Source organism: Corvus hawaiiensis, chromosome 21 (genome assembly GCF_020740725.1).
Source record: "Corvus hawaiiensis isolate bCorHaw1 chromosome 21, bCorHaw1.pri.cur, whole genome shotgun sequence".
Classification (NCBI taxonomy): domain Eukaryota; kingdom Metazoa; phylum Chordata; class Aves; order Passeriformes; family Corvidae; genus Corvus; species Corvus hawaiiensis.
In genome coordinates this window covers 9,647,901-9,661,788 of record NC_063233.1, presented here as the reverse complement: position 1 = coordinate 9,661,788, position 13,888 = coordinate 9,647,901, and the positions used below count along the sequence as shown (strand labels likewise).

The 13,888-nt window shown below is 51.8% G+C and overlaps 1 protein-coding gene across 6 annotated transcripts in view; it reads left to right on the top strand.

Annotated features, from left to right (window-relative positions):
* NSMF (NMDA receptor synaptonuclear signaling and neuronal migration factor) overlaps positions 1-13,888 on the top strand; it is a 46,665-nt gene that overhangs the window by 26,632 nt on the left and 6,145 nt on the right. For 3 of the 6 annotated variants that reach the window (XM_048325322.1, XM_048325321.1, XM_048325320.1), the window contains 9 exons: positions 3,158-3,210; positions 5,099-5,188; positions 6,789-6,910; positions 7,783-7,866; positions 8,851-8,884; positions 9,399-9,469; positions 10,495-10,574; positions 12,158-12,260; positions 12,640-12,715. In XM_048325322.1, coding sequence (XP_048181279.1) covers positions 3,158-3,210; positions 5,099-5,188; positions 6,789-6,910; positions 7,783-7,866; positions 8,851-8,884; positions 9,399-9,469; positions 10,495-10,574; positions 12,158-12,260; positions 12,640-12,715 — 713 coding nt within the window. The remainder of the gene's footprint in view (positions 1-3,157; positions 3,211-5,098; positions 5,189-6,788; positions 6,911-7,782; positions 7,867-8,850; positions 8,885-9,398; positions 9,470-10,494; positions 10,575-12,157; positions 12,261-12,639; positions 12,716-13,888) is intronic. The other 3 variants (XM_048325325.1, XM_048325324.1, XM_048325323.1) reach the window with 1 other exon arrangement.

The window sequence follows — 13,888 nt, the reverse complement described above, 5'->3', positions numbered from 1 at the left end:
TTCAGCGCTGTTCAAAACCAAGGGGGAGAAAAACATCAGGTTTTCTTAACTGAGAAATTGCCAGGCAATTTTTTTTTTTTTTTTTTGCAACTGCAGGGTGGTGAGTGTTTATTCATCAATAACAAAGAGAAATAAAAATCCAAACTAAAGACACTCTAAACAAATAGACAGTGTATCTTTAAAAAGATTTCTCAGAATTTGTTAGGCAGAGGCAAGTCTTGGTTAGCAAGTGGGTTGTTCCTGTGGGCTGTGAGTGCAGGAGCAGTTGTGTACCTTGGTAGAGCCCTTGGCAGGGCTGCCCAGTGGGAGCCTGTCTGTGTCTGTCGTGTCCCAGAGAGGAGCTGGGACAGCAGTGCTGGTGCTCTGGCTGCAGGGATTGCTGGCAGAGCTCAGCTCTCTCCTCCAGGGAGTGAGGAGGACCCCGCTGTGGGTTTGGGTGTTTGTTGTGCAGCCCTTCGTGGCTGTTCAGGGTTCAGTTGTTCTCACACAGCCCCTTCAGTGCTGAGTCCTGGTGTCCAGGGAGGCTGGATTGTGGGGTGTGGCCACAGGAATGCTGCCTATGGACTGAGGGATGTCCTGAGCTTTGCCCACTGCAGGAGCAGCCAGGGAGGAGAATGTGGGAGGTGCTGCCAGGAGTTTGAGTAGTGAAAAGACTTCTGGGCAGAGTGTGGTGACCCACTGCACAGGCAGAGCTGCAGGGTGTGGAGTGGGACTGCCGTGTCTTGGAGCCCCTCTGGCTGGGATGGATACCCTGGAGGGGTACTCTGGAGGTGCCATGGGGTCATGCAGATCGTGAGGCACACTGGAGGAGCACTGTTCAGAAAAGGGAGTGATAAGGAGATTTCATTGCTGAAACTTGAGGGATTCTGGTTGTGTCATGATGGGTGAAGGGATCTTGCAAGGGATCAAATGCCACAGGGTTTCTGGGTGCAGTTGCAGGAACCAAGCAGGAAGGCTTGGCAGGTTTGGGGAGCCCCAGTGCTGACAGAGCTGGTTGCAGCTTCCCCAGGGCCAGTCCTGTCACGCTGATATGCAGGTACAGAGGAGCCTGAGGAGCCAGGCAGCTGCAAGAAGCCCCCAGAAGGATCTAGATGTTCACAGCATGCCCACATTAAGAGGCAGTCCCAGACTTGCACCTCCTTTCCAAAGTGCTGGTTTTTTTCTAGAAGAAAAGAGATGGAGCAAAAGGCCTTTGTCCCATTCTCTGAGTATTTAGTGCAGTGGTTAACCTTGAACAGCTGGAATTTTCTTGGAGCTGCTCTCAGCAGTGTTTAGGGGATAGTATTTAGGTCTCTCATGGGAAAGCCCAAGCTGTCCAGGCAGCTGGGAGCAACCTTTTTCCATGCCAAAGGCTGCTTTACCCATCTGCCCCCAAGGTCTGAAGAAACTCCCCTGTGGAGAGGAGAGCTGAGCATTTAACAGAAAAGTGGATTTTACTCCAAAATACCAAAAGCCCAAAGGATGTGACAGTGGCCTTGGCAGTTGACAAGTTCTCAGTGTCCGGTATGATCTCAGGCTCACAACAGACCAGAAAGATTTCCATATAACATGTCTGAGACCTTTTTGTGTAAAGAACAGCCCTGGTTCCCTTAAAATACTGTATTTATTTGGATTTTAGTCTAATGCACTGTAAGACAGACCCAGTTGTCAGTGATGGTGCACCCCAGAAGGCTTTGCACAGAGAGCCAGGCCAGTGATGTGTCTGAAGGGGCACTTGTCTCATCCACAGCAGTGGAATCTTCATGTACCCAAGTAGAGATAAAATAAATCTTTGGGAAACATTAATAGCCCAAGCGCAGATGGAAATTTGGTGTGGAATGATGCTGCTCCCAGCTGCTGGTTTTCCTTCTTGCTGAATTTGGAGCCTGATGACAACAAGGGATCCCAGGCCAAAGTGAGGAAGTGCAGGAGGTGATGTGGGTTAGGTGCTGTCCCGTGAGGGCTGTGTTTGTGTGGATCTCTGCATAGGAGCAGATGTATCCAAGTTTATCTGAGCAACCTCGTGTCAGTGCTGTAAGTGTCTTCTGGTCCAGTCAGTTTGCTACAGCATCTGCATGGTTGTACCATGTCCTTACTCATCCCACTAACCTGTGTGTGAGCCAGACAGCTTGTGACTTACCCTTTCACCAGCTGTGGTCTCTGTTGCCTGGTGTTTGCCCTGTGTGTTGGGGGGCACGAGGAATCCAGGAAGGCTCCCCCACTCCATGTAGGGTGCCCAGTGCATGGGCTCTCTGTCATCCTGGGGCTGCACTGTGGGGTGAAGCCACAGTCACTAAATAGGGTTCATGGAGAGGTGACACTTCTCTTGGTGCTGCTTCTCCCTGTCTCTTTTGCTGTCCTGTTTGTTCCTGTCCTGTTCCTGCCTAGTGAGTGATGAGAAACGAAAAGCAACTGGTCCCTTACACTTGGAGGACAAAGAGTCCCTTTGTCGTGGCCTCTCAGGAGTGGCCAGGACATTGTTTTACACAGACCTGACTCTGGGGTGTAGCTGCTCCCCAGGGCTTTCCCTCAGAGCTGTGTGCTCTGCAGCCCCTCTGGACCTGCCTGTGAGGCCAGGGCAGGGCAGCACACGGGGAGAGCAGGCCCGTGGGGACAGGCAGCATCACTGAACTCTGCTGTGCAAGGAGGGAGAACCTGCTTTAGTCTCCCCCAGCTCTGCCTGGAGAGCAGCATGGGCTGCATGGTTACCAACAGCAGGGGAGAGCATTTAGGAGCTGCTGTGTTTGGGAATGAGCACAGCCACGAGCATGGTGTGTGCAGAGCCTGGGCACCCCACGTTCCTGCTGGAGAGAGGGGAGCAGTTACTGAAAGAGGGAGCACTGCCAGCACGGGCAGTGGGTGTGCTCAGCAAGTACAGCACAGGTAAACCTTAACCATAGAAAAGAGAAAGCATCCCTGAGCAGGGGGCTGCCCTGTGGGACCCCACTTGCCCTGTGCCAGCAGCCCAGGCAGCTCAGAACAGCCCCCCTCAACAAACATCACCATCCCCAGCACTGAATCACTGCGGCTTGGGGACCTGGTCTCCAGCTTTGGAAAGCCCAGAAGGAAATACACCATCATCCCCATTTTATTTTCTTCCTCCCTGTTCTCACAGTCCTGAGTCCAGGTGTTGCTTCGTGTCACCTTCCTCAAACATTGTGTTTGGCCTTTCTTGCAGGAATTTTCGGAAGCACCTCCGCATGGTGGGGAGCCGAAGGGTTAAAGCACAAAGTAAGTGAGCACCTGGAAATGTGGCTGTGAGGAGCTGGGATTTGTGGGAATTCTGTCACATGCAGATGTGGGTTGAGAGGACCTGGCTTTGGGCTGGAGAGAGGATTTGACCTGCTGGTGCCATTTTACCCTACAAACAAGAAGGCCAGGTGGTTGCAAGTGTCCAGGACACGTGGATGCCTGCAGCAGCCTGGAGGCTGTTCCCAAGGACCCTCTGCCATGGCTGTGGGACATCTCTGGTGCAAGGCATGGAAGGAACACTGCAGCATCCGTGTCCCCTGTGAGGGTTTTGGTGATCACTGGTGTGGAGGCCAGTGAGGAGAACCCGAGCTGGGAGTCCAGCAGAGCTGCCTGGCCTCTCTCTGCAGCTGTGACCAGCTGTGGCTCCATGTGCCACACAGAGTGCTGGCTGTCCCCTCCTCCCCTGTCCCACCACCATCTCCACAGCAGGACCTGGGGGAAAGTTGCCTGGTGGGAACTGAGAGGATGGTGGAAGGAAGAAAGAAGAGGATCAGGGAAGAGATTGGAGCAAGGGGGAAATCAGGGAGCGTTATGCCTCACTGGGGAAGAAATTATCTCTTAGGCTTGCAAAGTGGCAGTTCCCTTTCCCTGGAGAAGGCAACAATCCTCCATAACTTGGTTGAGCAACTCCCTTAGAGCTGTGAAAGTGGTGTAACGTGCTCCTGAGAGCTGAGGATTGCTCCAGAAGAGAAAACAGCTTGTTCTTCCCACCCCCTGGCCAGGCATCATCTACAGAGTGCCCACAGACAGCAAAGCGCTGCTGAGTTCAGTTTGCATTCTTTCCTTTCTCATGTGCTGTGGGAAGTGATGGGCAAAGAGCTTTGCCCTTTCCAGAGTCTTCATTGGCATCTGAATTTGCACTGCCTGACATGGACAGGGCTCACCTCCGGGAAGCTCAGGCGTGTCTCTGCCTCAGGAACTCTTGGGTCATGTTTTCAAAGCTTTCTTCCTGTGCACAGTAGCAAAATGCCTGGGTTTAACTAAAAGTTGAGGATGGGGATCACCTGAAGAACTGAAGATGTGGTTTGTCTCCCCAGACATCCACCCTGGACACACTTCAGCAGGGGACAGGCTGCTCTTGTGATGCTGATCCGCAGTGAATTCCTGCGCTGCTGTTACTCAATTCCCTGCTGCAGACTCTGTCTGCCACCAGAAATAGCTATTAGTGCCCATAAGTGGCTGTTAATCCCAGCATAATGGCTCTCACATGGGCTTGCCAAGTCAGACATGGTGGTTGCCAGTTCCCAGGAATTTGCCTGTGGTGCAGCTGTCTGAGCCAAGCTCCCTGGATTGTGCTTGGGAAATGCCGGTGCAAACAATGCAGCACTCCTTGGAGGAAAGAAAAGGCATGAGTAGTGCTCACAAGAGTGCAGGCAAGCAAAGGCTGAAGGACTTCCTCTTTTGCAATAAAATGTAGAAAGCATGGGCTTTCCAGAGAGATCCCCTCCCAACTCCGACTGGGATGCCAATAGAACATGAAGGCAGAACTGACTGGAAAGCTACAGCCTTCTTCTGGCCATGCAGGTGTCATTAGCTGTGCAGTGCATGTTTCTGTGAGGCCTTGGAGTCCGAGCACTTACACTGGGACACTGGAATGGCCTTGGTTTAATTGAGGTTTGAGCCGTGTGCATTTAAGGAGAGACCATCAAGTGTTGTCCTTTTTCTGTGTTCCACGTCCCATCGTGTGCACAAGTGGGCACTTTGTCTCTGCTGTGTGGAAAGGACTCACATTTGGCAAGTGGAAGGACCAGCCCAGGGGAGTCTGTGTTGTGTGGCTTTGGTGGCAATCTGCTGGATGATTTGTTTGCTGGCAGCAGCAGAGGTGCTTTGGGATCTGTTAATGTCGTGCTCTGGTTTTATCCTTTAGCATTTGCCGAACGGCGTGAGAGGAGCTTCAGCAGGTCCTGGAGTGACCCGACTCCCATCAAAGCTGATTCCTTCCATGACTCTCGAGAAAGTGAGTTCTGAGTCCTTTGAGCTTCCTCCTGTGGGCAAACCCTCCAGCAGTTGTTGACTGGAGTCCCACTGGAGTAACTCCTCTGTGCCCTTCTGTCCTGTCTGTGATCCTTTTTTAGTTTCCTGAGATCGGAGCAGGTAGCGCTCCAGGTGTATGTACCTGTTCATCTGTGTGTACCTGTATTTATTTGTAGAGCACAACTCATCCAACCTCAGGTTATTTTGCCAAAGGGTACCCAGTGGTACAGCTATCTTACAGCCCTCTGTTCCCATCATCCCTTATCCTCTTGGCACCAAAACAACCTCTCTGGAAGCTCACCAGTCCAAGGCTACCTTCACTGTAGTGGGGCTAATGTGGCTTCCCATGCAGGAGCCCCTTCTGAGCTCTTTCCTAGCCTGGAATAGCTCAAGAACACAGCTGATGAGATGGAGCTTTGATTTCCTGCACAGGTGATAGCTTGGGGCAATCTGATCTTCATTTGGGCTGCCAGGAATCCCTCTGGGAATCCCCAGTAATGCTGCCATGTTCTGCTTGAGGGGACTGAGATGCTGTTGTGTTCATTTACAGGAAGGAATGCCAGCATCTTCCCACTGTATTCTTATAAAGGGAATGGCTGTTTTACACAGATTTTATTGCAAGCCTGTAGGCAGGAGCTTGGTGGATATGAGTTTGCCCATGTTGAAGTGAATTTCACTAATGAAATGACCTGATCTACCAGGTAAGCATGAGATCTGGCCCTGCTAGGTGTAGAAGACCCAGGTTGCAGGGGGAGGTGTGTGAAAGGCCAGGTTCAAAACATGACCCTGTTGTTTGGCAGTCTGACTCCTCCCTGCTCCCTCAGCTGCCCGGAGGCGGATGGAAAAGCCATGGAAAAGCCGTGGTTCAGACAGGCTCCAGGCACTGCCCAGCGACACTCGGACATCCCCAAAGGCACAAACAGTGGCACCTCGGTTCTCTTCCTCAGTCCAGCAACCATCTCTATTTTTAACCTTTAATGGTCAATTATATTCCTTCCAGATGTTTTTTTCCCCAGGAGGCATTGAAGGCCAACAGGTAAGGTCAATTTGGAGAGCAAGTTCGAGTCTACTGTTGCAATATGACTGTGTTTGTTGCAGCTGTCCTCACGCACACTCTAAGACTTCTCTGCCAGGATCAGGCTGACCAACAAGGCAGATTTTCTTTATAATCCCTCAAAAGATGTAGTCAGAGCAGTAATTACTACAAGGAGACCAGCTTTGAAGTCTTTGGACTTTTGCTTATCAGCCTGGCAGTGCTGAAGTGTAGAGAGTCTGTCTGCGTTCTGTCTCCTTCCCCATTTCTGGAGTGACAGGGTGATTGTTGTGTCTTAGCATTTGAAGACCAAGCTTGGTGACTGCGAGAGTGATGAAGTTCTGTGACACGTGGTGTGAGCTCTCTGTGCACTCTTCATTTTTTACGTGTTTGTCTGTTTGAAGACACCAGCCCCAAAGTGGTGTCTGTCACTCTGTGGGTGACAAGAGGGCACGAGTCTCGTGGCACCTCTTGTGAGGAAGCTGCCAAGGCAGGATGGAGTAGTGGGGAAGGCTGTTCTGCCCTTGTAATGCTCCCTGTGTTCTGGCAGGCCATGACCTTCAGGATTCCTGCGGGACTCTGGATGGTGATTTTGACTTGAACTGGGAAGCAGAAAAGGAACTTGAAGCCATGGCATGTGACGGAGAAGACTTTATTCCACCAAAAATAATGGTGAGCATTTCCAGCTCAGGCTCTGCCTATCCTTTCAGTGCTGCTAAGTTCAGGATCTTCTTGGGCAGTCTGTTTTACAGGCACTGCCTCAGGTGTCTGTGAGGGTCACTCAGAGATGAACCAAGACATGACATGGGTTCAGATCTGTTGTTGCTGGGGATAATGCGTTGAAAGAAAAGTAGAAGGAGGGGTCTGTAGTCCGAATCAGAGCAGGACTGACACCAGCACAGAATCAAGTCAGCCTGAGGCTTGTTAACCCTGAAAAGAGAGACCTGAGCACCCCTGTCAGTTCTGCTCCCAGAGCGAGGAACTGAGGGGCCTGGAATCACAAGAGAGTTCAGGCTCTGGTGCTGCTGGAGCCAGCTGAGGCTTCAGCCAGAGTTGTCAGGCACTGTCTGATGCCTGCAGCCCTGTGCCTGCTGTGCCTGGTGCAGTGCCAGCCCTTGGCTGGACCCTGTGCAGGTCCCACCAGAAGCTGAACACTCCCTACAGCCAGGAGGAGGCTTTGCAGGAACGATCCTCACTGGGATACAGCCATCCATGGTGGTGCACAAGCTGCTCCATCCTCTGTGCACCTCAGTCTCCCCTTTCCAGACTGTTCTGGGCCCAGTGCAGCTGGGGGGCAGAGCTGTGTGCTCATGTCCTGGGGGTCAAGGAAGTGGTGACACCCAAGGGTACTTGGCAGGCCTGGGGGTGCTCTGGGCTGGAACACCTTCCAATGGGTTGTGGATAGACTGGGTTAGCTGCTACCTCGAGTAACACCTGAGAACAGCTCAACAGGGCACTATTTTATGGCCTTTGTGCTTCTGTCCAGACTATACTTCTACATGAGACTTCTCCTCATGCTGTTGCACCTTTTTTCCCCTTTGCAGCTCATTTCTTCCAAGGTGCCCAAAGCAGAGTATGTCCCAACAATTATCCGCAGGGACGACCCCTCCATCATCCCCATCCTCTACGTAAGTAAATCAATTCTGCTGTGGCTGAGGAGTCACATAGAGACTATTTATTTCCCTGGTGCCTGTTAGGGTGACCCCAAAAAACTGATGTGCTTTGGAAAAGCTGTCAGGAAGGGGCTGAGGGTGTGTTGAACCCAGTTTTGGGGCCTGGGGTAGTTTTGTGGGGGCTCATGTCTAGGTGGAACAGTCAGGTGGGGTAGAAGTGGCACACTTGGGCTCAGCCAAGCTGCGTGGGAGGATTATCAAGGGAAGGCAGGGCAGGCATTGCCAGGCTTAGGGCTCCTCCTTATGCTCATCCTTGGGATAAGCAGGGCCTTGGAGCTCGGCAGTGAACCACCAGCCCCATCACCCTGCGTGCAGTGGGGCATCCCTGTCAGTCATTAATGTAACTGTGGCTTTTCCCTGGGAGTCTGGCCTGAGCAGGTGTCTGAAACAGCAGTGAGGAGTCATGGGTTTCTTTTTCCTAATCATTTAATTTGCAAGGGAAGGTGGGACTGAGAGCCCAGCCGGGCCAGTGTCAGTGTGCAGCAGGCAGTGCTGATGGGGTTGCTGCATCTCTTCCTTGGAGTGTTGTGCACTTTTCCTACGACCCTGCTGTGCCAGAGGCAGCTGTGTTGGGAGTGCAGCTGTTTGTCAGCCAGCTGGGACAGGGTAAAGCCAGAGGCTGGCTGCAAAACATGGGCCAGGAGGGGAAATAGGCATTGCTGATCTTGACTGCATCTGAGGGACAGTCTGTGCTTTGGGTGAGTCTGCAGGCTTCAGCTTCAAGCATTCAGGTGGATTTGGTCTTCATGGACTGTTCTGTCTTCAGCTTCTGTGCTGAAATGTGGTTTAGGGTGAGGGTTACTGCTGCTCTGACCAGCAGCCATCAGTTGGTGTAATTATGCTCTTAGAGCATCCCTTCACCTGGGAATGGGGTTGTGTGAATATTAGGGAGCTGGTGTAATGACAGTGAACTTTGATGTCTTCTGTCTTGGTTTCCAGGACCATGAACATGCCACCTTTGATGACATCCTGGGTACGTGAGTGTTACCTCCTTTTCTTATCTCCTGCCCATTGCAAATGTAACCATCAATATTTCAGTCACTCAGCTGCCCTGTGCCTGAGCTGCCACTCACAGAGGTGTTTTTGTCACCCCGGTGACCCCTGACAGTCAGTCAGCTGCTCTTGGATGTGCTGCTGTAATGAGCCTTCACTTCTGTGGCCTCTTTTCTGTGCCAAGCTCCTGGTTTGTGGCAGGGAAACTGAGACAGGGGCAGCAGGTGCCTGTTCATTGTATGTGTGGTGGGGAGTGGAGCAGTGACAGAGGGCCAGGAGGGCTGGGGCTGCTCCAGGGCTGTGATCACTGCAGAGCAGTGTCTGGTGCTGTTCCGTCCTTTCTCTGGCCTGTGACACACTGGGATTTCCTGCTCCCCCCAGCACCCCTGCCAGCTCAGCTTCCTGCCCTCAGGACTAAAGTGTAAAGAAATAATTAATTAATTCTGAACTTTTCCCATGGTTAATCTTTTCCAACATGTTTTTTTTTTTTACAGAGGAAATAGAGAAGAAACTTAACATTTATCGGAAAGGCTGCAAGATCTGGAAGATGCTGATATTTTGCCAGGTACATGAAAGTTGTTAAGCACTTGGGTGATTTGTTACAAATTTGTCTTTTTCTGTGGGGAAAGTGACATAGAGGAACCAATATTCCAAAGTCAGCTTCCATTAAAGTCACTGCCAAGGCAGAGCTTTCACTTCCTGTTTCCCAGACACAGAGCAGACTTAAGTAGCTGTGACAGCAGGAAATCAAATCTGATTTAGTGAGAGCTGGGCTGATTCTCTCAAGGAACCCCAGGCAAAGCAGCATCAGCACAGACCTAGAAAGCGTTCCAGGACAGGAACAAGCACTTGCAGTGTCATAGTTACAGCTTCCATCCAGCCTCAGTGTGACAGTGACAGTGGTGTGTGTGGTGGCCAGCCTGGCAGATGGCTCAGCTGGGAGCTGGAGGCCAGAGGATGCAGAAGGGTCAGGCTGGAGCTGTGGCTGGGACAGTCCAGGCCCTGCTGGGTCTGGGGGTTGCTGGGGATTCCCTTCCCCAGTTTGCTGTTCCTCTTGGTGGTCAGCTGTGGGCTTCCCCGGCAGCTGTGCCAAGAGAAGTGAGGGAGGTGACCTGACTTAACTCCCTCCATGTGCCCAGTGCTGCAGAGGAGCAGCTTTGCTGCACACTGACCTGGAGATTGTGGCTTTTAATGTTCCTGGTGCTGTGTCAATCTGTTCATGCCTCCTGCTGCCCAAGTTAGTTCCTCTGCAGTGCTCAGCTGCTCCTCTGCCCACCCCCAGCATCCCCAAGTGACAGGGACTTTCTTGCCTTCCCTATTACTCTCCAGCCACCCACAAAGGCGTTTTTTATCTATTATTGTGCCTTTCTAGAGTGATGTGGGCACAGAACTGCAAAAACCAGAGAATCCAACCCCCAGCACGCTGCCCGTGTGCGGATGTTCCCTGAGCCTGTCCGCAGTGCGGGGCTGCCCTGCTCCCTTGTGGCACTTCTGGGAATGGCTGGGCAGGACAGGAAACGCATCCAGGGTTTGTTTCCTCAGGGCCTGTGCAGAGGGGTTTCCATCTGTCTGTCTGTCTGTCTCTTGCAGGGAGGCCCTGGGCACTTGTACTTGTTAAAGAACAAAGTCGCCACTTTCGCCAAAGTGGAGAAGGAGGAAGATCTGATCCTGTGAGTGGCTGGGTTGTGTTCTGGGCTTGCATGGCATTTTTCTGCTGGTTTGCTCGATGTTTGCAGCACATGGTAGAGCAGGAGAAGTGAAGGGAGCCGGGGTGGCTTGGTCAGGGGATGAGGAGACTGAGGAGGCACTGAATAGCAGCTCACAGCTCGTTCAGGGGCAGCAGCAAAGGTGGCAGAGCTGAGCTCGTCCCTGGACTGCTGCAGCCCTGTCACCAGGACATTTATACTTCTATCTGTTTAGTGTCTCTGTGCATAGAGACTGTCAAGAGAGGAGAAAGAAAAAAGGTATTTCTTCTACTAACAACAGCTTTGCTGACCAGAAGCCAGAACATGCACCTCGAGCCTCTGGTGCTGCGATACCATTGCTAAGCTGGTGACTATGGCAGAAATCCAGAGTGTTCCCCCCACAGCTGGCTCTGGCCAGGGGGAAATAATGGAATTTGTCTCTGCAAAGCCTGCTCAAAGTCCAGCCTGTTTCTGAGGAGGCTTTTCACTAACATGCCTTTCACTAACTCCCTTCAGCTGGGAGTGCTGAGCAATTTTGCTGCTCCTTGCAGAGAGTAAAGCTTTGCCTGTTTTGCTGCCTACTCACTTGTGCTGGCTCAAACTTGCTTGGCTAACAGTGCCTGGCTGTGGGGGAGAGGATGTACACCAACCTGCTCCTACACAACTTTTTGTTGGCATGAGAACTGAGTATTAAAATCAACATCTGCTCTGCAATCTTATGCTCTGGCACAAACACTGGCTGTGGAATTCTCCAGCACGTGTGCACATCCACGATTCTGAACACATCCCAGGCATAGCTGCTCCCAAGCTGATAAATCAGGGATCTGCAGAAAGCTGTGAACACAGAGCTGAAAGTTTGGGAGCTTGGAAGGGAACATATCCATGCAGCCTGTGTGTCCCTGGGAGGCAGTGCTGTGGAAAGCTGAGGCTGCAGTCTGGTTGGAACCCCCATGGAGGAATTTCTGGGCTTTAGAGTCCCCCAAAAGTCTGCCCCAACCCTCTGCCCAGGGGAGGGGGTTGTGTTTCACATCCCTCAGGCCCCGAGTGCCTGCTCGCAGTCACTGCTCGTCAAGTGGATGTGACTGTGAGCAGCACCAAGCACGGGCTGACATGGAGCTGCCTGGGCTGTGTTGTCTCACTCAGAACAATCTCTCCAGCTGTTCCCTGCTGCTTTCATGCCCTGGGAATGAACCAGTGCACTGATAACCCTCGTGTTCAGAAAGGGCAGCTGTTGATAGAGATGGGAGAGAGGAAGCTGGAGGGGATGCTTGGTAAAACTGTGCAGAAGCACTCCTGGGGGACTTTGCTCCCTTCTCCTCACCTTGGAGCTCCCTTGGCTCATTGGGCTGCTCCTCCTTCTCTACCACATGACTTGGAGCTGCTCCTCAGGCCCTGGGTCTGCCCCTGTTCTTCCTTGTCTGAGATCCAGTGGCTCTTCCTGAGCAGTTTCCTGCCCAGGCTACAAACCTTGGGCCCTGTCTGAGTGGTGTGTGCTCACATCCTTGGCATTAATCATGCCTATGAAGAGAGGGAGATTTTTTTCAAGTTACGTATTCTGTTTTTTCCAGCTTCTGGAAGAGGTTGAGCCGGCTGATGAGTAAAGTCAATCCTGAACCAAATATCATCCACATCATGGGCTGCTATGTTCTTGGAAACCCCAATGGGGAGAAGGTAGGAGCTTGTGGGTCGCCCCTGGAATGTCTGCTGGGCTCAGGGAGGCCAGAGTCACACCAGGAGCTCTAAACCTGCCTCTTCTGCTGGGTGGGAACGTGCTGCTGTCCTGTCCCACGGGGGCTGTGAGTGGGAGAACCACCCTCTGGATTGTGCCTTTCCCAGGAGGCAGGGGAGGAAGGATTAGTGAGTGCAGGACAAACAACTGAAACCTTTGGGGAAAAGAGTCCTTCAAAACACTTGGTTTATTTATTTACTGGTGAGATAGATGTTCTAAGAGACATGAGTGGAAGGTTTTCCTGAACAAAGATGGGCAGTTCTGGGTGCTCAGGAGCCGTCATTGTTTTCAGCTGCTAACTCTGGTCTGTTTTCCTTTCAGCTATTTCAGAATCTGAAAAACTTAATGAATCCTTATAGGGTTGCCTTTGAGTCTCCACTTGAACTATCAGCTCAAGGTAATTCATTTCCTTGCTAACCAGTCTGCCTCCTTCAGGGGGCATCTTCCTGAAAAAACAGTTTTGACTACTTTTAAGTCCTGCCATGGGACTCTTTGTTTTTCTTGTAACCACCTTGAGTAGTTCAGCTGCTGCCCCTGGTTTTCCCCTTGCAGTTCCTGCACGTGTTCACATTTCAAATGCCCTGCTTGTTGTGCCTGAGGCTGCAGAAGGCTCTCCCAGGATCCGGGCAGTGCAAAGGAGACAGCTTTCCAGGCTGAGTGTAGGAGAACCCGTCATTATTAGGGCATGAGGAGTCTGTGAGGAAATGCACTTGGGGCAGAACCTTTTCTGTAGCCAGCTGTGCTGGGGTCTCTTCTCCAGAGCTCAGACCACTGGCTCCAAGTCAATTGTGTCAACAAACAACTGGGATATGGCCCATCAGAGCCATTCTACAGCTCAGTCTGCTGGCCCTTTTCCCTTTTTTTTTTCCTGTAGCTCAAGATATTTCAAGGAGCTACAGGATTTTTCCTGTTCTCTGGTCAATGTCAGTAATTTGCAGTGCAGTTTCACAAGCGACAGATTCTGAATTTGCCCGTGTTCTTTTACCTTTGCTGGAGTCCTTGGCAGGTAAAACCACGCAGGATTCAGCTGTGGGCACTTCTCTGCTGCCCACAGCACTGGCTCCAGCACTGCTGGTTTTTCTTACCTCCCTTCACCCTCAGGAATGTGCAGGAGTTGAGCACATTGGTGCTGTGCAGAGTTCACAGAATCGCAGAGTTCACAGAATCACAGAGTCACAGACTGCTTTGGGCTGGAAAGGACCTTAAGGATCCCCCAGTTCCAACCTCTCCGCGGGCAGGGACACCTCCCTCTAGCCCAGGCTGTTCAGTTCTCTGTGCACGATCAGTTTGGCTGCACACGGTGCCTGCACACAGATCCCACAGCAAACATGCTCGGATGTGTCCAGGAGCAGCTTGCAGGGAAATTCCGGGTTTGTGGGCAGCTCAGCAGGCCAGGCAGTGGGTTCTGTGTGCAGGCATTAAGCAGTTGAGCTTCCAGGAGGCTGGGCTGAAGAACACGTCTGAATTTTTCCCCTTGATCAGTCTGGCATGCACTAAGAGTAATCCTTTGCAAAGTCATCTAAAACTAATCTTAATCAGGCCTCACAAGTGAAAATCCCCTCCTTGAGCC